This window comes from Teleopsis dalmanni, chromosome 2 (genome assembly GCF_002237135.1).
Source record: "Teleopsis dalmanni isolate 2A chromosome 2, ASM223713v2, whole genome shotgun sequence".
Taxonomy (NCBI): Eukaryota; Metazoa; Arthropoda; class Insecta; order Diptera; family Diopsidae; genus Teleopsis; species Teleopsis dalmanni.
Window position 1 is genome coordinate 229551966 of NC_051847.1, and position 23711 is coordinate 229575676.

Sequence of the window (23711 nt, forward strand, 5' to 3'; positions counted from 1 at the left end):
AGGGACGACACTTCAGCTGTCAAAAACTTGTTACCAACGTGGAACTACGTTGTGATTTTATATTTTATATTTTTATCGAGATCGGTACCAATACCAGACTCACTCAAGAATACTTAATATTAGGAAAAATGAATCTTTCGCTACATAGCATAATCCACTCAAAAGGAATTAAAAGTCAATGTTATATCCAGGATATTGTAAACTGGAAAAAGATAACAAAAAAAATTAAAAATAAAATCACTCATATACAGCGGTATATACCCGACTACGTCAACACCTACAGCTTTAACTAAATTATTTCATTTTCAAGGAATAAAGCCTAAAAACTGTCAAAATACTCTAGAGTATTTAGACCATCTCAAAGTTTATTATAACTATCCTGTATTTTCTTACTAACATTTACTTTATTCAGTTTTAGTCTTCTTTTTTTTTATCACTATTAGATGTACTCGAAATAACTCAGTTCAAAAAGATAATCTCTTCAAAGAACACATAACATAGAAGCCATCTAGACAGTATGATAAAAGGTGACCAAGCTCACCATTTCCTACATTATAGTGCGGTTTAGATACTTATGTTGAGCAAATATATTCAATCGTACTAATAAAAAAGTATCAAAAAACCATTTTTAAACTTTATATGAATATATTCTGTTGTTAGTTATATTGTTTATTAGAGCTCTTTTACTATCTTCGATATTTTATTACGAGCCTATGAACAACAAAAAAACTATTGTAAGATCTGAAATATACCATTATGTACTCAGAGAATGACCATCTAATCGAACTGCAGACATATTTATCAAATATAAGTCATTTTATCTAAATAACCTAAGCAAAATGTTCACAATCTTAAGGTTTTGTACTATTATGCCCATAAAAAATATATTGGTCATTATAAATAACTTAATAGCTTAATGTACTACATTAAATTTTGTTTTATGACCTTAAAAAAACTTCTTATACCTCATGGACTATACAATTCAAATACAATCTTCCGAGTCATTAACATCAAGTTGTCTCAAATTATTTTTCACCCCACAAACTAACGATATTGGAAACTCTTCATAATTATTTTTTCTTTGCAATTTAAGTCATAATTTTTGAGAAATTGATTGTGGTTCTTCATAGGCCATCCATTTAATTCTCAGATATTTCAATTGGTACCGTGCTGTTTGCACTCTTACGCCGTATCTGTCTGTGTGCCTGTTTCTTAAAGACAATTTATTTCAAGATAATATATGAAGTTTCACATTCATAAACACATATTGGGCGAGGAATTGCCTTGGATCTTAAACAGGAATATACTGAGTGTTATCAATATAGAAGAATTTATTTGCAGGGGTTATTGTTGATTCGTTCTTGGATGTTTAAATCGCAGTCATTAATCAAAATTATTATTTACTTTTCAATAGTCGATGGTAGGAATCTGCTCCTTGGCTGACAACAGCACTTTCGTTTTGTATTCGATATTAAGTCCTTTGTTAAGTTTCATTTCGAACTGTTGTCTGCTCTTAAAAACACATTTTGCATTTCTGTTACTGATCTTCCTATTAGGCCAATGCCATTAACGACATAAAGTAATTACTATAGTGCACTAAAAATAAATATAGCTCTCTCAATATAGGCCTCTCAAATATAGGGCTCTAGTGTGGTGGGATTTTCGTTTTGTTAATATTCTTAACTATTTTTATTTTAAATAACACATGAATATTTCTCAAATAAAATTTATTGCCAAAATAGTACAATTAGTGACTTTTATCAAACACAATCGTTGTCGTCTTATTATACAGATTTATTACTGTTCTGGTTTTGTATTTTAATTTCACAAAATATTTTTATTAGTACGTAATTATCTTTGAGAATTTAGCCATGTTGCCACCTTATCTTTATTTTCTGCCAACCATTTTATGTTATATTTGACAGTCTCCAAAGCTTGTTTACGCGACGCTGCACCCGCACCAGCTTCAGGATATTTATTGAAGAACTCTGACATTTCTTCTAATTTGGTTTCAGTGTCGAAAGTTTGTGTGATAGATGGTATCATACGACCAAGATATCTCTCATTTAAACCAAAACGATCAACTAGCTTTGACCAATTTTCACGTACGAACTCCCATACTATAGGTGTGCCGATTGGATTTGTAGCGATATTCTGTAGACATGTGAAATAATCTTGCCGTCGTACATATTTTTCCTGTTCGGCTAATTCAATAAAGCTAAAATGTTAAAAAATACAACACTATTTCCTTTTATTTGAAATTATATGAACCTATGCTTCACCTGTATAGTAGCCAAGGTATGCGTACTGCTGACAGACCATACATCAATTTGATCTTCTCACTAGCGTCTTGCTCTTTCAAATATATCACCAACATTTTGTCCCAATGTTCCTGTTTTCCTATTTGCTGCATACCATAATAGTACACAATCTCACGTAAGTCTGGATGAGGTTTATCTTCAGGTATTGCGAGCCAACTGGTGAATCTGGTAGCGGCTTCGTTGAGACAATCTGGCACACCAAGCGAACAAGCGGCAGTCAACACGCTTACACGTAAACGACTAAGTTACGATTGAATAAGAAAGTTATCACCGCTATAATCTGTAAAAGTGAATCCAACTTACTTATTTAAGTGGTCTTCCTCTTTTACTTCCCAAGTAACTTGTGAATAGATTTTATCCAACAAATTTCGAGCATACGCCAAGTAATCGATATACGCATCAGTATATCTTAAGCTTACCTAGGATTGGAAAAATCGAAAAATAAAACTAAAATTGCTTTGAATGTCTATTATTACCTGCAAAGATTGAAGCTTTGTTGCCGCCACATACCATGGCACAAAATCGTTTTCCTTTTCCAAATATTTAGTCATGTCCAATGCAATATCGTAACTCAATTGATTGGCATCAGCTAAAGCAAAAACATCATTTAGTAAATGTGCACGATCCGCAATGCTAAACGTCTGTAAGAGTACACGAATCCAATTTTTTTATGAGATCGATTACTAGATTCAACAGCTTACCTCTGGTGTGGCAGTCAAATGTGCAATTATTTCATGCCAAGTATTGTCAGCGTAGTTGACACGGTAAAAGCCCACTTGATTTACATTTATCTTAATCCACTTTATTTCTGGATCAACCATTATTTCCACAATAGACTCATCGTGGTTGAACCATCTACGTTCAATAGTACTTGAGTCGAGATCAGTATAATATGTAAGAGGTATGCTCCATGTGTAGCTGTGTACAAATACATCAAACTTTTATTGTCTTGAATATAAGTCTAAACATACTTAAAAACTGAGTCATTGTAAATTGCATTATAATCCTCAATGTTACTGAAAAACCTCTTTTGTGTTAGTCTGAATGTGGTGGATGTGGTACGAATAACTTCAACAACCGGAAAACCCATCTGCTCTGTCCACGTGCGCATAAAAAGTCTAACGATACAAAATTAAAAATTAAATTATTAAGTTTTGGAAGCCACAATCAAATATTCAAGGAGTTTACTCCACATCAAAATCCAATTCCTGTAACTCAAGTTCTCTTATAAAATCGCCCGTGATTGCATTAAGAAATTTAAAATGTGTTAGGTAACTAGTAACAGCTGCTTCGAACTTCTCTCCTGTAACATCCTCTAACATACGTATTACAGAAGCTCCTTTTTCATAACTAATTGTATCAAATATCTCTGTAATCTGATCTGGAGTCTCTACAGTTTGTATAATAGGATGAGAAGCTACTGAAGAATCGTAAGCCATTACACTATGTAGAGCATGTATCAAGAATTGATTGAGCTGAGTAATATGATGAGTGTTTAGTAATTTTTATGGTCAAATAACATATACTTAAATTAACTAACCATTCCCCATTCGGGGTATACTTCATTAACTCCCTTGTATTCCATATATCTTGCAAAACCCTCATTTAGCCATAAATCATTCCACCACATCATAGTAACTGTAAAAGAAAAGCATTTTAAAGCGTAACAGTTTAATGAAGGAACAGATAGTATCTGCCATTCGAATATATTGGCATTAAAATTTCTTTTAGGTGCTAAACGAAGTTTATCGTTATCTCCATAACTTTTCTTCTATATATGGTAGTAAACAATTAACTTTGAAATATAAAATACGAAAAGATTATCAATAAAATTATATTACCTTACCTAAGTTACCAAACCACATATGTGCTAATTCATGGGCGACAACAACTGCAACTCGCTGCTTATTCCAAGTTGAACTGTAACTGCTGTCATATAAAAGTGCAGTTTCACGATAAGTCACTAGTCCCCAATGTTCCATGGCGTTTGAAACAAAATCTGGAATGGCTGCCATATCTAAATGAAAACCAATGAAAAACTATATTAAGTAAATTGTTCTTTTTTTACCGGTAGCAAGGACTCACCCAACTTAGGAAGTGGATATGGAACTTTGAAATAGCTGATGTAGAATTCTGTGATGGCCACAGCAGTGGTCAGAGCAAAGTCTACTTTGTTCAATTGATGAGCTGTGGCAAAAACACGGATATCGAAATTGTCTCCAACTCCTTTCGTATCGATTCTTTCAGTTTTGTGCGCAAAATCAGAAACAATAAAACAAGCAACATAAGTGCTCATCGCAACGCTTTTTGCAAAATAAGTTTCGGTATATTTTCCCATGGCTACAGATTTCTGATAAACCGTGGCTATTTAATATGGAAATATAATATCAAAATTTATGGTTTTACCAGTTCGTTCATGTTGGAAAGCGCATGATATCCATCTTCAGTTGGGCGTACCAAAACGATTTCAAAAGTTGCCTTCATAGCAGGCTCATCAAAGCACGGAAATGCTTGACGTGCATATGTGGGTTCAAATTTCGATGTAGCAATAGCTCTTAAAGTGCAATTAAATTAGATTAAAATAATAAATAATGTATATATGTATATATATTTATAAGTAAGATATTTCTATAAACATATCTGCAATATATGTGCTAAGAACGTATATTAACTTAGGTTTGAGTTGCTTTCAAATTGTACTGCATATTTTCTGGCTGACATTTATTAATTCAAAGATGCTATAAAGCTTACAGAGCTTTCTTGTTAACGATTTCTTGAACGATTAATGATTTACCTGCGTTCTTCAGTTTCGGTGAGATACGTGCTGCTATACAGGCCAACAATCTTATTTTTCATTTCCCCCGCAAATAAGATGCCGATTTTTATTTTCATTCCTTGTAGTAGATCCTCTTCCATATTAACTATAAGAAACTCCCTTTTGGTTTCAAGGTAATAGCTTTCAATCTCCAAAGTGTTTCCAGACCTCGTAACGTAAACATTTTGTATGTTTAAATTTAAAGAGTGCAGAATTATTTGCTTTGTGTTTTCATAAACTGTGACGTCAATGAGTTCCTGACCCGTAAATATTTCATTTTCAATATCGGGATGCAAATACAAATCATAATGTGTTGGAGCAAGACTTAATGGCAATCTGTAATCTATCTGAAAAAAAAATATTGTGGATTTTAAACAATATAATTCACTCAGTTTTCAGGTGACGATTGAATCCTAATCCTAGATTGGGATAGTTTTCAAATATATTTTTCTAAATATCAATATAATAATAGCGAGATTATATCGAAATCAATGTTACACTTGAACTACATATAGTTAAAGTATAACAATGAATCCAGCGGTTGACATATGCACCGTATATATGAGAGAACTATCCACTTAATATTTTCACAAAATTGACGTTTACACAGTGATTAACACCCTATACAAACTCGCCAATTATAGAATAATTGGAATTTTTGTTCGGTGTTGACATTCGTATACTGTCCGTGATAGCCAATTGTGACCAATGCTATTTTACTCAGTATTTGAATGTTGAAATTTACATAAAAAATGGATACGATTTTTCAAATTTCTTTCATGGAATTTGAACATTTTCATTAATATGAAAATTACCACAGGATCTATGCCTTAATTAGAAGCACTCACCTCTTCGGTATCATCATTCGACAGTAGTGCACGAACACTTCGGGGATGTACTTCGCCTTCCAGTCGCGACTCCAAGTAGTCGAGTTTCTCTTTCACATCTTTCAAATCCGCATTGATTTTTGCATTTTGTATCGCGAGCACAATGGTAGCTACCGCAAAAGCCACGATCCCCCAGCAAAGGGCGGTTTGTAGTTTGGTAGCCCCTATCTTCATTGTGTTTTAAACAATTTTTACGAATTTATTATATAAAAGCTTATCTGTGTTTATCTGTGATTTTCGTATTTTACACTTTAGCACACAGATCGATACTGAATACGAAATCTGGCATACAAATTGCCAATCGACTAATTGTATATAAATTAAAAAGGTGTTTCTTATCATTATCAGCAGATAAGCGAAAATTCGTGCTTAGGTACACTACTTATACCAGTTTATCGCGATTTACAGTAGTTATTTATCGACGCAGAGTTAAAGTGCCTCGCACGCCAAAGGCCTAACGCATACCATAGCTAATGCGGTATCCATAACGCTTATCAGTTAATCCAAGGAAATGACATTGATTAAGTCGCAAAGACCAACACCTGGTGTTTAATGAAAACGCATCAATTTGTGCGATTAGTATTGGACTTGGTGTATAACTTAACTAATACTAAATAATAAATTCATAAAATGGGAATGTCGTAAAGAAATATATAAGCAAACAAATTTATTTATTTTTTGTGGTTTTATTATTAGCAGTGATCTACTCTTCGCGAAGCAGAATTTTCGGAATTCTTCGACGCGTTAATAAAAAAAAATAAAGGCAAATAATAATTAAATTTTGGAATTAAATACGAGAAGATGCGTTAAATGACTGGTTAATTAACAAACACAAAACAACAGAATTGTAACGAATTTCGAACTCTATTTTAGATTTTAAGATTATATTTAAAAAAATGGGTTGGGAACTTATCACCACGTCACTGTATCCTTTGAGGATTATTGAGACATACCCACTTTAATTCCATAACAGTTAAGAACACCATTATGTCCTTTGGAGAGAAGTTGCCTATTCTATTTTGTTGAACATATCTTGCGTTCTGAAATCTACGTAATCTCCCCTTGATTTAAATATCCTGAAATAATTGTAAATACTACTGCCAAAGCTCATTTATAAAATCTCACATCGTAGTGAAAAACAAGAACTAATAGGCTATGCATAGTACGTTAGATTATCCACCAAACTCGTTTATTTAAGTAGTTTTGATTGAATGATTTTTAAAAACATTTACTTAAAAGGTGAATCATCGAAACACCCACTGTAGTCTTCCGGATTTGGAGAGAAGATCTATTATTTCAGTGTAAGCTCAGTAGGTGAGCTTTGTCTGACCTCCACAACTGGAGAATTATTTCTTCCAGCTGTTATAGAATTCAGTTATGGTTACAACATTGGTCAGAGCAAAGTTTACTTTATTCACTTTGTTGGTAAACTGTGGCAAAACTCGGATCTGGAAATTGTCTCCAATTCCTTTAGCATCAATACTTCCACTTTGAACTTGAATATGAGTTCTTTTCAAATTGTACTGCATAATTTCTGGCTGAATTTTTATTAATTCAAAGATGCTATAGAGCTTTCTTATGGATGGCCGATCACTTATTTACCTGCGTTTTTCAGTTTTTGTTAGATACATGCTGCTATACAGGCCAACATTCTGTTTTTCATTTTTCCCGTAAATAAGACATCAATTTTTATATGTTTTCCATTTGCAGATCGCCAAAGATCTCCGCGATCGAGATAACGAAGTTATGAGATGATGATGATTAATAAGGTATACATAGATTAGATTAGATTAGATTTTAAAACGGGTTGGGAACTTCTCACCACGTTACTGCATCCTTTGAGGTTAATTGTGACATACCCACTTCAGTTACATAGACGAATAGCAGTTAAGTACGCCATTATATCCTTTAGCGAGATGTTGCCTAATTCCGTTATAAGTGGATAGGCAATTGATAAGTACCGAAGTCTGAGTCTGGCGAGTCTATCACAGTGACACAAAATGTGTTCTGCTGTTTCCTCTTTATCGCAACAAACTCTGCAGCTGTCGTCTTTTGTAATATCTAAGTTCGACTGATGCTAGTAAGAGCAAGAACTCTGCAATGTCCAATGAGAAACCCTGTGACAAGTCGGATGCCATTTCTGTTCAGCATTAGAAGTGTCTTTTAGTAAATAAAATATTTTACTGATCTTTTCTTTTAGTAAATAAAATATTTTACTGATCTTTACTCTTACTTAGAATACCTGACATGAAAGGTTTTGAACTCCTGTATGTAGTCATTTTCATCATTTAACCATTACTTTGCATAAGTATCTAAAAAATATGTTTTCCGTGAAAATGTTTGAAAAAAAAATGCAAGCCATCGCGACACAAGAGAACGTTTCCAAAAACCGCAAGTTTCAAAAACCCCTTATAGAATAAATTCGCTTGCTTACATAGGGAAATAATATGTATATATGTTAATGCTTTATTTTTCGAGTGTTGTTTGACGAGTCAGCAATTATTTAAGAAAGTGGCAACTCCGTTGTTTATCAACATATTGATGATAACTAGTTATCTAGAGATACATAGAAGTTCTAGCAGTTGAGTTGTTTAGCTATACGATCTAGCAACTGATCTAAATGATACTAAAGCCAAAATCATGGGAAAGTTTCTACAAGCTACAATAAAGTTGGTTTTGTCACGAATGGTAAATTTTATAAACGAAGTAAAACTGTTTATAAAACAACTTTGTGAGGAAAACCATCATACTATTTCCATTCATATTAACATATGAATTTACACAAATGCAGAATTATTTTTGACAATACCAAGAAAACTACAACAATTTTACGGACTTTCAATACAAAAATATTCACGTAATAATGATATATCAAAAATTTTAAGAAATGTATCTACGTATTTACTAAATATATAAAGTAGTATTGTTAAAAATTAGATAATTCATCAAATTCCGTTAATGCAATGCAGAAGGAAGAGACGCACACCCTTCCGATTAGGCATACTATTTATACCAGCTTATCGATTTTCGCAGTACTTATCTTTTAACGCTTAACACACATCAGTGGTAATGCGGTTGTCAGCCAACTAATTAGCTTATCAGACGCAAAAGAAGGAAATTACCTTGGAATCTATAACTTGGATAATATGGTATATCTTATCGGAAAACTATTGTATTTGGCAAGTGTAATGAATTTATAAAATAAAAGAGTCATAAAGAAACACATAAACAAACGCCTTCATTCAATTTTTGTGTGTTTTGAGTTTATTGATTTGCAATAAATTTGTTCAAAAATATTTATTATTAATTAAATACTAAATTCATTACGAAATTTGTACGTGCTTCTTTTGATCCTCCAACCAATTCGCAACCTTATCGCGATTATTTTCTAACCATACTATGTTGTTTTTGACGGTTTCCAAAGCTCGCACTCGTGCAGCTGTGCCTGCGCCTGCTTCTGGATATTTAGCAAAGAAATATTCCATTTCTTCTAATTTCGTTTGAGTTGAAAAACGTGCTGTTATCGATGGTATCAGATTACCCAAATACCGCTCGTTTAACCCAAATCGATCAACCAATTTAGGCCAATTTTCACGTACATATTCCCACACTATTGGCTCTCCAATCGGATTAGCAGCTATATACTGTAGACAAGTGAAATAGTCCTGACTGCGTACGTAGTTCTCATTCCAGGCCAAATCAATATACCTAATATGTGTAGAATAAAAAATAATTTTTAGAAAATATATAAAATAATATCACAAATATTATTTAATCTAAATAATATTATTTGATCTAAATAATATTTACAACAGGTAAAAATTTTTATTTTAAAATGTATTCTGTAAATACCGGCTTAATATCCATGGAACCTGGACTGCACTAAGACCGTACATAAGTTTTGATTTTTCACTAGCATCAGTTTCAGTTATAAACAACTCCCATATCTGTTCCCAGGTTTGTTCATTGCCTTCTTCCATCATTCCGTAAAAATAAATAATTTCACGCACATCTGGCTTGGGACGTTGAGCATCATTAGCAAGCCAATCATTGAATTCATTGGAAACTTCCGTCAAACAAGATTTCAAGCCAAGTGAACAGGCAGCACTCAGCACCGTAACTCGTAAACGACTGAAATTTTATTGATCGCATAATTGAAAAATTGTATGCTTAATATGGAATACTTTTTCAAATGATCCGTTCCTACTGTCCATGTAACGCTTTCGTATATGGGTTCTATAAGTTCTCTGGCATAATCGATATAGTCCAAATAAACATCCGTAAACATAAGTGTACGTTTTAGGGATGTCAATTTGCTAGCAGCAACACTCCATGGTACATAATCTGCCTCCTTGCTCAAATACTTTGTCATATCCAAAGCAACGTCATAAGGAAGTTGTGTTGAATCCGCTAATGCGAATGCGTCATTCAATAAACAGGCACGATCACCAATAGTAAAGACCTACAATAGAAAATAAAGGAATAATATAACAGCTGAAAATAAATTCTTACTAATACAGTGACTTACAGTTGGATCATTAACCAGCTGATTGGCCAAGTTATCCCACATTGCGGTTTCATAATTTACGCGGTAGTAACCTATTTGATCGCTATTAAGCTTTACCCAATTGACAGCACTTGGCAGCTGAATCGTTACTGCAAATAAATGAAGATCAATTTGACTTATGTTCGCGAATTTTAGAGTTTTTCACTTCTCTGACACTTACTTTCTTCTTGGTCGTAATTGAACCATACTAACACCGATTCTGCTGCACTGCTAGTCTTGTATGTAATTGGAATAGACCAGGTGTAACTAAACAAAAGAAAGTAATTGTAATTAAAATATTCAACATCATTTTTGCATATAAAATAAAATATTTAAAAAAATTATCATCAAATAAATTTTAAAAGATATTCACTTAAAAGGCGAATCATCGTAAGACCCATTGTAATCATCCGGATTAGAAAAGAAGCGCTCTTGTTTCAATTTCAATTCAGTGGGTGAGGTTTGTGTGACTTTCACAACTGGAAAACCCATTTGTTCGGTCCAGGTACGCATTATATCCTCCACATTATAATCCACTAAGTTATTTACTTCAGTCACAAAATCCTTGGTTTCAGCATTAGCGAACTTGTATTTATTTAAGTAGTTTGTAACACCTTGTTGAAAAATAGCAGGACCAAGAAAACCTTCTAACATACGAATAATAGAAGAACCTTTCGAATACGTAATTGTATCAAATATTTCAGTGATTTGATCGGGGTTCTCAACCACTTGTATAATGGGATGAGAACCCAGTGTGGCATCCAAACTCAACACACCATGCAAGGTTCCAATAATAAACTGATCTAACTAAAATAATAATACATTTTATAATATATAAGTTAAAATAATTAAATCAAAAATTCTTTACATCTTTCTTTACAGTAAAGAATACAGATTTGGAGTATGATTAAAACTCACCATATTCCACTCCGGGAATTTTGCATTAACGCCTTTGTTTTCAATATAACTGGCAAAACCTTCATTTAACCATAAATCGTTCCACCAATTCATAGTAACTAAAACACAAAATATACACCGTTTTGAAAAGGCGCGATAGAGTATTATAACCTAATAGTTGCAGTCTTACTTACAGTCTGCTATGAGTTTCTTACCTAAATTACCAAACCACATATGTGCGAACTCATGGGCAATGACACTAGCGACTCTTTGCATATTCGCTGAAGAGCTCACTGTTTCATCGTAGAGTAACGAAGTTTCCCGGTAAGTTACTAACCCCCAATGTTCCATCGCACCCGAAACAAAATCTGGAATAGCTGCCATATCTATAAATAATAATAAATACATATAATAAATAAATACTAAATATAATAAATAAAATCGCTTATATTTATATCCGATAAGAGTACATTATCTCTCATCAATATTTTATAATTAAACACACGTTTAAATGCTTACCTAATTTTGGTAGCGGGTATTCAATTTGGAAGTAGTCAATATAATATTCAATCACGGCTTTACCCACATCTAACGCAAAGTCTACTTTATTGATTTGTTGGGGGGTAGCAAACACACGCAACTCAAACGGGTCGCCAATGCCATGTGTCTCAATGGAATCGCTCTTATGAGCAAAATCAGATATAATGAAACAAGCTAAATATGTGCTCATAGCAACGCTCTTCTTGAAATAGACCTCTTTATAGAGTCCTTGATTCAATTCCTGCGCAATATCCATGTTGGACAGTGCATGGTAACCATTATCACTTGGATGCACTAAAGTAATTTCAAAAGTTGCTTTCATTGCTGGCTCATCAAAACATGGAAAAGCTTGGCGCGCATAGGTAGGTTCGAATTTCGATGTTGCAATGGTTCTGTAAATAAACAAAATTTTTTATAATCTGTCAACAACCAACAGCTTTGCCTTCACAGTGCTTTACCTTCTACTACCATCCTCCTTCGAGTATGATGAACTATACAAACCAACAATTTTATTCAACATTTCGCCCTCAAAAATAATGCCCAAGCGAAACACTCGACCGACTGATAAAGTTTCACTTAGTTCTATAACAAGGAACTCTCTTACTGGATCCAAATAAAAGTTCTTCACGTAGATAGTACTGCTACCAGCGCCCGTCAAGTAAACACTTTGAATCGCTAAATTAAGTGAATGCAGTATTATTTGGTCAGTCTTCTGTGTGATTGTAATTGTAATTAATTCCTGGCCAGTGAAATTAAACTTCCCTAGATCTGGGTTTAAGTAAATATCATAATTTGTAGGATACATTGTACTCGGCAAACGGTAGTTAATCTTAAATTTTAAAAAAAATTAAAGTGAATTGGATAGGAATGTTTATGACTTTGAGTTTACATTTTCAGGTGCTTCAGTAGTAGTCGTTGCCACTGATGTTGTGGGGCCATCTGTGGGTGTATTCACTGTTGTTGTAGTTGTAGTTGTACTCGTAGAGGTTGACTGCGCAGCTTGTTCGAGCATATCTAACTTCTCCTTTGCTTCATTCAATTCATCCTGGAGGTTAGATTTTTGTACCGCCAAAACAATTGTTGACACTGTAAAGGCCGTTAAAGCCAACCCCAAAATGATAGCCACAAGTTTTGCGGTTATAATCATTTTGTGTTTAAGATTATTACACACTCCAATTTAAAACTTTTTATGCGATATCATGCACTTATATATTTTACGAACGTTCACCTACTAAGTCTATTTTCAGACTAAAGTGCGACGCAACTACTTGAAATAGTTTATATATTCCTTGCTATAATTTGCCTATTAAGACAAAGATATCTCAATATTATTATGTGACTATATTATCGCATATGATTACTTATCTAATCGTATTTAACGAAATCATGCAGATAAACCCAGTGTGCAAAACCATAAAACGCAATCGATTAAGATGGTTAAGTGAAGCTTTAAAGTTTTATTTTCAGTAAATCAAATTAAATACAAAATATTTTAGTAACTTTATTTTGAAATGTCTTCCAATACCAAGCACTAGATAAACTACAATAAAACATTTTAGAAGTCTTAATGACACTAATGAACATAATGATGTGAAACATTACTACTACAATGTGTATTTATACTCGTCTCTGTTAACATAGAAGACATTTTATCATATAATTATTAACTTACGATAATCGATTTTTCTAATAACTCAAAAGGAACAAGAATATTAAAATTACTGTTGATAAGAAACTGATTAAAACAACAGTTTATTATAACACGATTATACTCGTTTTGTCTGAACTATTTATATGCTTAACGGCTCCATTTACTGACTTCTATCAAAATTAATTTTATCTCAGAAATTGTGTGCGATATGTAAACAATTTGCAGACGTGTGAAAGTATTTATATTACGGATATTTCATAATACATTTTTCAAAAACGTCATCATCTGATAAAACAGTATTAATACTCTGTCAAAATCGATTGGATCCAGATATCTGGAGCACATCTAATTTCCTCACGCATGACTATTAATATCACTATAATATTATAACAATAATATTTAATTACTATTCCACAAAGACACGAGCAGAATTATAATATTCTTCATTTCACCAAACCATTTTTAAATATATTTGATAATACGAATAATGCGTAGAGCTTATATTCAAAAACGATAAGTTCAAATTTTTTTTATAGTAAATTAATCAATCATCAACAAATCTAAAATATCGTATAAATAAAAGTTTAAGATGATAAGCTTATTATTGCTGAATTAGATTATGAGTTTAATTTAAAACTATATTTGGTTCATTCATTAAAGTCATTCCCCCATCCACAGGGCCTTATTTTCCATCGCAGTGCGGAAATTATTTTCTTTCAAATATTTTCATTTAAAATATAGTGAGAGTCTTAAGTTTGACGAAAGTTTGACGCTTTTTGATGATATCTCATAAATATATCACTCCATTCGCTAGTGTCACGTGTACTTCGAGGGGCTCTGAGTAAGTCTTTAGTTAAAACAAAAAAAAAATTTGTCAGTAGAAATCGTTTTGTTGGTTTATAAAATTTTCTCCAACATGCAGATATACAATTTTGCATGCGCTCAAACCAATTAATGAACCATTTTTCTCACAGAAAAGTCGGTGCCTAAAAAACATGGTTTTTAAACGCGTTAGCAGCTTCTTCTGACGATGAAATCGTCGCCGTGAACTGTATCTTTGAAGTACGAGAATAAAATATGGGAGACACATCACGGACATAACTTTCTGATGGCCAAATCTTCCTGCAAAGTTATATGTATGGAAGGAGCCTCAATCTCAAAATATGTCACATGACAATATTTCAATTTGTGGTATAGAAACTGATATTAGACTAACTTTTCGGTATTCATATACTATCGACGAGCGAGGTACGACCACGCAATCCTTGATTGTGTACACTAATCCTTGAAGACGTTTCATCACCAAAATTTGAAATAAGTATCCAGATGCACTGCTGTTGTGTTAAACCACGTCAAAAGTTGTAAAAAATCAAAACCTTTTGAGATATTAATTTTGGACAAAAAAGTCAAGTTTTAACATTAAAATGGCGGTAAATTTTCAATATAAATTTTTAACAAACAAATGTTTTTGCTGATTACCTATCGTTATCAACTAATAAACCATAAGTATCGAATAAATTATAAGTATCAATCACCATAAGTTGTTCCTGTAATTGTTGCCAATATTGTTACCGAAATGGAGTATAAAAGAATTTCATAACATCAATAAAATTGACGAAAGTGTCTCCCCACGTTCCTACATTTGTCTCATAAAACAGTTGTGTCTGTCCCCAAAAATGGCTATATAAGAAAGAACACCTTTATCGTATTTCCAAATGGAACTCGGCTAAAAAAATCGGCGTTGTTCTGTACTCTGATTACTTTAAACCAATTTTAAAAGAAAATTTCGTAAAGTGAGTGTTGGGAATTAAAAGAATTATTTGAAGTGTTTACGAATATCACAAATACAACATTAAACAGAATAATTACTGATTTTCATAATTTTTTCTAACATAACTCGGACAAGAAAATTTCAAAATCAATATTTTTTCTTACAAATAAAACTCCTGACTTTTATTGCACAAATGAAATTATCAAATAAGATATCAATTAATCCAAGCGGTAGGTTTGCCTTCAACGCGGTATCCATTATAAGCTGCAGAGGACGCGATTGCAGCCAATTCCGATCTACGACTTGGCTCGCCAGCCCAGTAAGAAGGTGCAACTTCGTAAGCTTGTGGTGATTTACTATTATTTTTTATGGCGGAGAGTATAAGCAAGAAAATAGCCAATTTGCCAACGAGTATGGATTTCATGACGAGCAGCTTCAGCTTAGTCACCAAAAATGGAACGATTGCTGATTGTATCAGGAAAGGCAATATAAAGAGGGGTAAAACTTTGGTAATCATATCGTATTTTTTGCCACGACCTTTAAATAAATGAAGCGATACAAACAAAAAGTTATAAATATTATGTGAGATAATAGATATTTAATTCTTTGATACCTTCTTCACTGTTATCGTTAAGCCAACGTCCGTCAATAATTTCTTTTAGATTATCGGTATCCAAGTTAACATTGATTAAATCGTTTTTCATATCCAAAGTCATATTAACACCAGAACCCACATTATAGTGATATTCGCTATCGTAAACATATAATAAAGGATCGAAATTGCTTAATGGTTGGGGGCGCTTAAGACGCTTACGTTGTTTTTTATTTATCTTATTACGTGTTTTACGTTTACGTTTTCGTTCCATTTTACGTGTCGTCAACCCAGTAATAGCCTTCTTTGTTTTTAACGCGTAAGAGCCGTTGTTTTTCTTCGATTCTGCGTAGCTATCGAACTCCTGCTTTCCTTCATTGTTCTCAGTCGATGTCTCGAATAAACTACTATCTTCAGCTCCTTCACTTAACGCGGATGTATTTGGTTTCATTACTGATTCAGTTGTTATATCAGGTGCAGCGGTGCGTTCACGTAATTTGTTCTTGTAATCCGTTAAAGTTTTATTACCCAAGTAGGTGCTCTTATAGTTCTTATAAATTCCCATGAAAATACTTTTAAGTGGCTTCGCGCGTCGTTTAAACTCGGAGTGATGGTGCTGTTTTGAATAATCATTGTGTACTTCAGCGCTATTCTCTAAACTACGCTTCACATTGTTGCTGTCACTTGCCACTGCTACTTGTTCATCGTCGTCCAGTATGTCGTCCGTATATGTGTTCAACTCCAGTGTATCTTCATCTGCGCTAATTGTTGTTTCATCAAACGCTGCAGCTTTCGTTAATATCGAAAATGTGCAAGAAATTATTATAAATTTCACTAACGCATGCATTTTAGGCACATATTATATTGAGCACAAAAGATTAAAGCTAAACGCTGCTGTCCTTATAGAAAATAAACAAAATACACAATTTTTGTAGCTAATAAATATTCACTTTCTTTTAGTGTGAGCTTTGGAACGTAGCTTTAACAAATGCGCTCTTAACAGAAACTACAGATGCTTTTATCAACTCAGAAGCCAAAGATTTTTGAGTTTTTCTGTAAACCACTGGGAGCAAGTGCTTCAACTGCACATCTATGCTGAGAGGATGTAAAGCCAAGAAAACCGCTTACCGCAATAAAAGTGTGTCTCGCTCGCAATTGGTTTACTACAAAGCGAAGAAATTCTAGAAATTCCAGCCGCAGTGCAAGACAATATCGACCAGTTCTTGCACTCAATGCTAACCTGGAACGAAAAAGTGGCAAGCAAGTCGCTGCTCACTTGCACATAGCTGGAAACTAGGTAACTCAGATGCAGCACTTTGGTCACGTTTCAATCAACATTGAAAAAATATCTTCTGGCTACGAACGTTTATCCGATGTATGAGAGTCATGCGGATATATTAAATCAGGTTTATTATTATTATTCTAGAATTAAACCATTTTTAGATTGATATGCTCACTGCAGTTTTACATATCATTCTCCATCAGTTTGTCCGTTTGATTATCTAACTGACTGTTTGCATTAACTGCAATGTATTGCCTTAGTATAATCGTCCTTTAACACATGCGGCAGTCTACGGGTTACGTTTATGAGTTCATTGAAAGAACGCAATCGATTTGCGTGTAGAGTGTAGATAGCAGCTTTAATCGTACATCAAAGCATTATTGACCCATTGGAGCAAGCACAGCTCCAACAGCTCAAAAGCAATCATGGAAGTACAGCCATATTCGCACCGCTTCTTTTCTGTCTTATGCATTTAATCACTGCACAATTAACAATTAAATCTAGTTTATTCTATAATTAGTAGCCAACATTTTAATTAGTTAAAATTACTAGAAACTCTTAATGCTTATGAATGAAATAATTTTAAAAAGCCAGCAAAATCACATTAAATTCAAATAAATCGAACGTGAAAGTTTTGTCAACTCCACAATTGAGTTTAATTTATGAGGTGTTCTGCTTCATCCTCTATGCATACAGATATAGAGATATAAACTATATATATATATATATATTTATTTATATAGTTTTATACATTTATATAGATAAATTTAGTATGTTAACATATGTGTATAAAACAACGCTATTATGTATCTGTTTTGATTATAAAATGGATCATTTGCTCGGAGTCGTTGGCGGCATTTAGCATTTAGCATTTAACATCAAAACTGAAATTGCAATCTAGAAAGTTTTCTTGTTTTTGTTTTTCTTAAGTAAATCCATTAAAAATAGAAAGATAAATAATTTAAGTAGATCCGTTTTGAATTAATGTTTATAAACGTATGATTAGACTTTCATTTTTTCAAAGAAAAGCTTAGCGAGCTTGGTGTATGCGTTTCTAATATAGGATGTCAATTCATAAAATAGTTTGGGTCCTTTCAACACTAAACACAAATAAATACTTTAAATTTGTACTATAGTTTACAAGCAATTATTCTTTGTCCAAATTAAAGAAAGTTCCAGAATATTTGTAGATATAAGGTTTTAAGTAAACGTAATTTAAGTAACAAAGGCAATCGTAAAACCGTAAATCGAAAATTTTTATAATAGTGGGTAGCAATAGATGACCGCTTTCACACCACCTCTATCGTTTTTCAACAATCTCAAACCATTTACAATTTTCATGAAATATAATATTTTTTATTAGGTTTAAAAGTTATTATTGTTGTGTTTAATACTGCACTATATCTATTATTGGGTTTATTGCAGAAGCAGTATGTATGAATTACTTATGAACTGGATCTTGGATCAACATCCAAGATACTGTACTAGTATAATCAACTAGAATCAACTAGTATAATTACAAAATATAATTACAAACTACTTTCCCATCATCGTTTTCTAAAAATTATAGTGATTTCTACCCGTTTGCTAACCTAGAAAGAATTCTACAAGGAAAGATATTTAGTTCCAACAATGAAGAAATTGCTGAAACTTAACAATTGCTTTGGGGCCAAACACAAATTATTTCACTAGAAAGGCATTATGTTAGAGAAGTATATAGACAATGTTGCTAAATAAAGAAAAATATTACCTATATTATCATTTTATTTCTCACATGATCTTCCTAAGAAAATTGAATTATCACATTGTAAATCATCATCACACTTCATTGTTCGACGTGATTCCTTTAACTATAGGGTTAGTTGCTTCCTGCCTCTCCCAACATTTGTTCACACTTTCGTTTTAACTATATTATTTAAATTCAAAAATAATCGAAATAAAGAAAATCATAATTTCCAATCTTCAATACAAATTGAAAATTTTTTTCTATAGAAAAAACTCTTACTTTTAAAAACGAGAACGAAACCAAGTAAGACTAAAAACAGAGAGTGAAAACTACGATTGTAAGTTTCAAATACTCAAATACTCAAATGCCTGTAATGTACATATAATATTTTAAACAATAAAACACCAAAAAACCATAACAATTTTATTATTATTTTTCAAACAAAAAAAAAATATTATCAATGAAAGCAAAAAGAGACCGCAATTTTTAAAAGATACTAAATAGTGCCCAGTAAGGTCACGGCTGCAACGGAGTCAGGCCACCGCACACACCTAAACTTCAGTAACCCTCTTTTGTGGGTCGTTACAACTCAAAAGCGTGAAAGAATTCTTATAAAATCAGCAGAGACTGTTTCTCAACTATGAACACGTCCATAGGAGGCCATAATTTACAATTATAGTAAAACTAAAATGTATGTCTTGTTATTGGAAATGCATTCGAATTATTATTTATGCTTCTTCGATTAGTGAAAACACTTTTCATATCCGCTGGCCGTAGCCCTTTTAAGTCAGGTAATTAATGCTTGCGTCTTTTGCACATATTAACCCAGCCAAGAAAACCGAGACAATGTAATAAATCGGTCTTTCATTCAATACCGTTCGGGAAGTACACAAAATTTCTTTTGCCGTAAAAGCAGTACGGCACTATTGCTCTCGTACGCCAAACTGTAGCCGCGTCTTTGTCCAAAATTATGAGAAACGGTGCGGGACATGTGTTGGTGAATGAAGCGCTGACATTCGACGGTCAGTAATGTAAGTACTGAAGTAATGAAGTCATGAAGTCATGATTTTGTTGTTTTGATTTGTACACTTTTTATCAAAATACTACGCGTGGGTGTAAGCGATAAAAAACCAAAGACACGATCACACTTCAGTCAATTCTTTACGACCATTCAGCGGTGATTAACTGTCGCGACAAACCAATTTGGTTCCTTTTTGTGCTTCGATTGTGTTTCAAATAAGCTCTGTGTTTCAAATTAATAGATCCTGTTTTCTTCAAAAAGGATAATAAAAAAAAAATAAGTACAAGATGGCCGCAAATCAAAGAATTATTATTGCTACGTTGCTCATGTGCCTTGCCTTCAATGAAGCCTTATGCCAGCAAACCAACGGAAATGACAGCTCCTCCGAAATCGCTGGTCAGTTTAAGATACTAAATTGTTAATCAATTAATTCTAGATACTTTTTTGTTTATATCGTTATACTCGTATATTGGCATTGGTGTTATCAAAAAAAAAGTGATTTGCATTTAAAAAACGTTATAAATAGTTTGTGTAGTGCTGTTGTTGAAGGTTTTGTGCTGATAAAACTTCCGATTCTAATTCAATCAAAATTTTCTTATTAAATTTGAGATTTAAATTCACTTTGGAAATGTATATTTTTTATTATTTAATTGAAATTAATATCCATAGAAAAAATTTAATAAATAAATCGTATCATTAGTAAACAGTGTGGGCAATAATATAGAATAAGCTTCATTTAGTTTTGATAATGTTACATATATTATATATTATATATATATATATATATTATATATTATATATTAAACAAAGAATTATATATAATAAGGACTTCGCAGAAGCTACGATGAAATATATAAAATTATAAATAAATTTTATTTTTAATCTGTTATTCGAAATGAAAAGTTGAAAAAGATCATTGGGGTTGTACCCAGAAAATGGGATAGAATATATTTAGTTAATACGTAATTGTTCAAAATTCTAAGTTATCTATTGCTATCTGTCTTATGAGTTAGTACGTTTTTTCAAAAAAAATATGATAAAATAATATAAAAATCCAATTATAATTGAAACTAATTGTTATTATTATTGTTATTATCTACACTCCTGTCAGGAGCTTAACATTTTTGAGTTAGTAATCCAGTTATATGTCTATCGTACCGCCATTGTTCTTAAGTTTTTTTAACTACTTCAAATCAGCTTTCGTCAAAATAATTGCAGTCAATCATACGATTAAATACTCTTGGGCTTTGATATAAATTCTGCACTTCCTTGTCGCTTTTTGCATATGCGTTTACGTTCATCTGGTTTCTTGTCGTAGGAGTCGTAGGTCACCATATTCTCATAATATTTTTAGATATCTATTAATAGACAATAATTTCGCCTTAGTTTCTGTTGTGACAAAACATATTTTTGAGGTATGTAGTAACGCCTACATTACAAAATTCATAGTTCTATGATCGTGTATCATTTTAACAGAAGACTTAATCAATTAAAACCTACTAAATTTTAGAAATAATAAGCTGACTTTATATTAATTATGTGAATATCCACATTCCTAAAACTAAGAACTAACCAAATTTAAAGTGCCTTGAAAATATCTTCCTTAGTAAAGTGTATGAGAGGAAATGATCTATTTGATTATTATTATCTATTTGATAAATAATATATTTAAATAAATAATAAATTTTGCTGTAGTTTAATTTAATGTTTTATTGCAAATATTAGAAAAAATTGTATAACTACGAAATCAATAATTTTATAGTGATTTAGAATACTAATTACTAATAGAATATTCTTTCTTCAATAGAAGGACGCACATTTAACCATCATTTCCTTAAACGTTTAAGTTTCGCCGTTATTCCTGGAGCATTTGTCGTTGGTGTCATCACAACACTCTTAGCTGCTCTTACAGTCGTTTCGATGAAAGGCTTGGGCGTGGGTGTAAGTATATTGGCTTACTTAATATTATAAAACTTTTTGAAAATAATATCCTCTTGTTTAAGATTATACTACTCGTACTTGCCATTGGACAAATGCTCTCCCGTGCTCTGCCACAAGTAACTGCTGCTGCTACTTATGCCGCGCCTGCACCAGTACCAATTGTCTACTCCCATTCTCATAGCCAACAGCCCGTTTGGTTGGAAAAAGAGTGGAAATAAATAGTCACCAGGATTTAACTAGACTGACAGAAAAATTGGATTCGAAATCAAAAGAATTGTAACGCGATCATCAGTTAGATTCTACCAAAAACCAAATATATTAATAAATTTATTCATAGTTAGGATATGTTTTCGAATTATTTATTTATTTATTTATTTATTAAATAGAAATTAATTTTTTTACTACGAAATAAGCTGTTTTATTTATTAAATTGTTCGTGATTGTGCATCAGAGGTCTTCTCTCAGTTATCTCACCCAACAACCCAGTTGGTTACGCATACATTAAATCTGTCAGAAATCAGACTTGTTCCATGTTCTTGTGAGGTAGGTAGTATAAAAATGACCATAAGATGATCAAGAGATTCACATTCTCTTTTCGCAGAAAATGAAACAATAAAAAATGGACGTTATAATTAAAAGCATTACGATTTATTCGCATAAAATGGAACATATGCATATAATAGACGGAATGCACCTAAATTTGAAAGCTCGACCACATTCTAGTAATTATGTTCGGATATGAAGTTTTATACGTTTTATACGTTTTTATACACACTATTCTTTTAACAAACAAAACACTTTTTTTTTTAATATCTCTAAGTATCTCATCTCATTTTAATATCTCATCTAAAGTAAACTGGTAGCCATTAAAAGCGTTGGATAGTTTTAAATTATTAATATTATGAAACAAAGCATTTACTTCCTGCAATTAAATATAGTGGAAATTTAAAAATTATTTTTATTGATTAATTCCATTTCTTTTTAAAAATTAGTTTTAAAAATCAATATTTTTTTATAAAAGTGAAAATTCTTGTCAAAAAAATATAATTAAAATTCTATTCATGACTTTATGGTTACTTAGTTCAGATATTTTATTAAATCCAATCACTCCAACAACAACAACAAAAAACCGTACGTGCTTAAATGTTTCTCTTAAACATGTTTAATATACGAAGAAAGTGTTTTTGGAAAAGGGAAATAGGTCGGACTTGTATTTTTTTGGTGAAGGTAAAATTTGAAGATCGTGCAAGTCCAAAATTAATTTTGTGTCAAATTTTTGACATACAAATGAAATCACCTTTTCAATACTTCGTTATTATATTCGAAGAATTCTAACTTATTGAGTTTGAACAAAAACATTTTAATAAATATCCATACATAAACCATACATAAGAAAAACCTTCTTCATATCTTTGTTATTATTGCATGACAGAAATTTCTAACATAAAGTTTCCAATGTGTTATATGAACATCTAATCCATCATGAATATTACGTCCTATATAAAAAGAAATGTAAACATCTCGACTATTAAAATCCTTTGTATTGTGAACCATATTACGTCAATAGAAAACGTGTTATTGCAAGCTTGAACATCCCAAACGTACATTTCTAATATAATGATGGAGGATAATTGAAAGTTTGAGCAATTTTTAATTGGTATCCCTTTTCGACACTAGTCAGGGTCTAGCCAGCTGAAGTCTATGAAAAAATCTGTCACAAA

General features: G+C 32.2%; 3 protein-coding genes across 3 annotated transcripts; 1 reads left to right on the top strand and 2 right to left on the bottom strand.

The window, feature by feature from the left end:
* Positions 1-1716: 1716 nt before the first annotated feature.
* LOC119676902 lies at positions 1717-13238 on the bottom strand. Its single transcript, XM_038088171.1, is given in 24 exon segments — positions 1717-2218; positions 2283-2561; positions 2625-2740; positions 2798-2962; positions 3023-3239; positions 3293-3439; positions 3510-3796; positions 3862-3959; positions 4168-4338; positions 4407-4671; positions 4728-4875; positions 5116-5483; positions 5985-6191; positions 8323-8335; positions 9351-9731; positions 9876-10154; positions 10208-10485; positions 10552-10679; positions 10751-10836; positions 10943-11376; positions 11488-11585; positions 11682-11852; positions 11986-12398; positions 12465-13238. Coding segments are annotated over 24 exon segments (5805 nt in total). The 5' UTR covers positions 13154-13238; the 3' UTR covers positions 1717-1851.
* A 2371-nt stretch (positions 13239-15609) lies between these two features.
* On the bottom strand, positions 15610-16867 carry LOC119676905. Its single transcript, XM_038088172.1, has 2 exons — positions 16042-16867; positions 15610-15965 (listed from the first exon to the last, which is right to left on the bottom strand). The coding sequence occupies exons 1-2, from the start codon at positions 16865-16867 to the stop codon at positions 15643-15645; spliced, it is 1149 nt and encodes a 382-aa protein (XP_037944100.1). The 3' UTR covers positions 15610-15642.
* A 3469-nt stretch (positions 16868-20336) lies between these two features.
* Positions 20337-22253, top strand: LOC119685192 (protein apnoia). Its single transcript, XM_038099418.1, has 3 exons — positions 20337-20445; positions 21857-21990; positions 22053-22253. Exons 1-3 carry the CDS (start codon positions 20337-20339, stop codon positions 22206-22208), a joined length of 399 nt encoding a protein of 132 aa, XP_037955346.1. The 3' UTR covers positions 22209-22253.
* The last annotated feature ends 1458 nt before the right edge of the window (positions 22254-23711 follow it).

Excerpts from the sequence above, each read along its gene's own strand:
- LOC119685192 (XM_038099418.1), top strand. The coding sequence starts at position 20,337 with ATGGCCGCAAATCAAAGAATTATTATTGCTACGTTGCTCATGTGCCTT. Across the intron at positions 20,446-21,856 it reads CAGCTCCTCCGAAATCGCTG|AAGGACGCACATTTAACCAT; the intron begins GTCAGTTTAAGA and ends TTTCTTCAATAG. Across the intron at positions 21,991-22,052 it reads TGAAAGGCTTGGGCGTGGGT|ATTATACTACTCGTACTTGC; the intron begins GTAAGTATATTG and ends CTCTTGTTTAAG.
- LOC119676905 (XM_038088172.1), bottom strand. The coding sequence starts at position 16,867 with ATGCATGCGTTAGTGAAATTTATAATAATTTCTTGCACATTTTCGATA. Across the intron at positions 15,966-16,041 it reads TAACGATAACAGTGAAGAAG|GTCGTGGCAAAAAATACGAT; the intron begins GTATCAAAGAAT and ends ATTTATTTAAAG.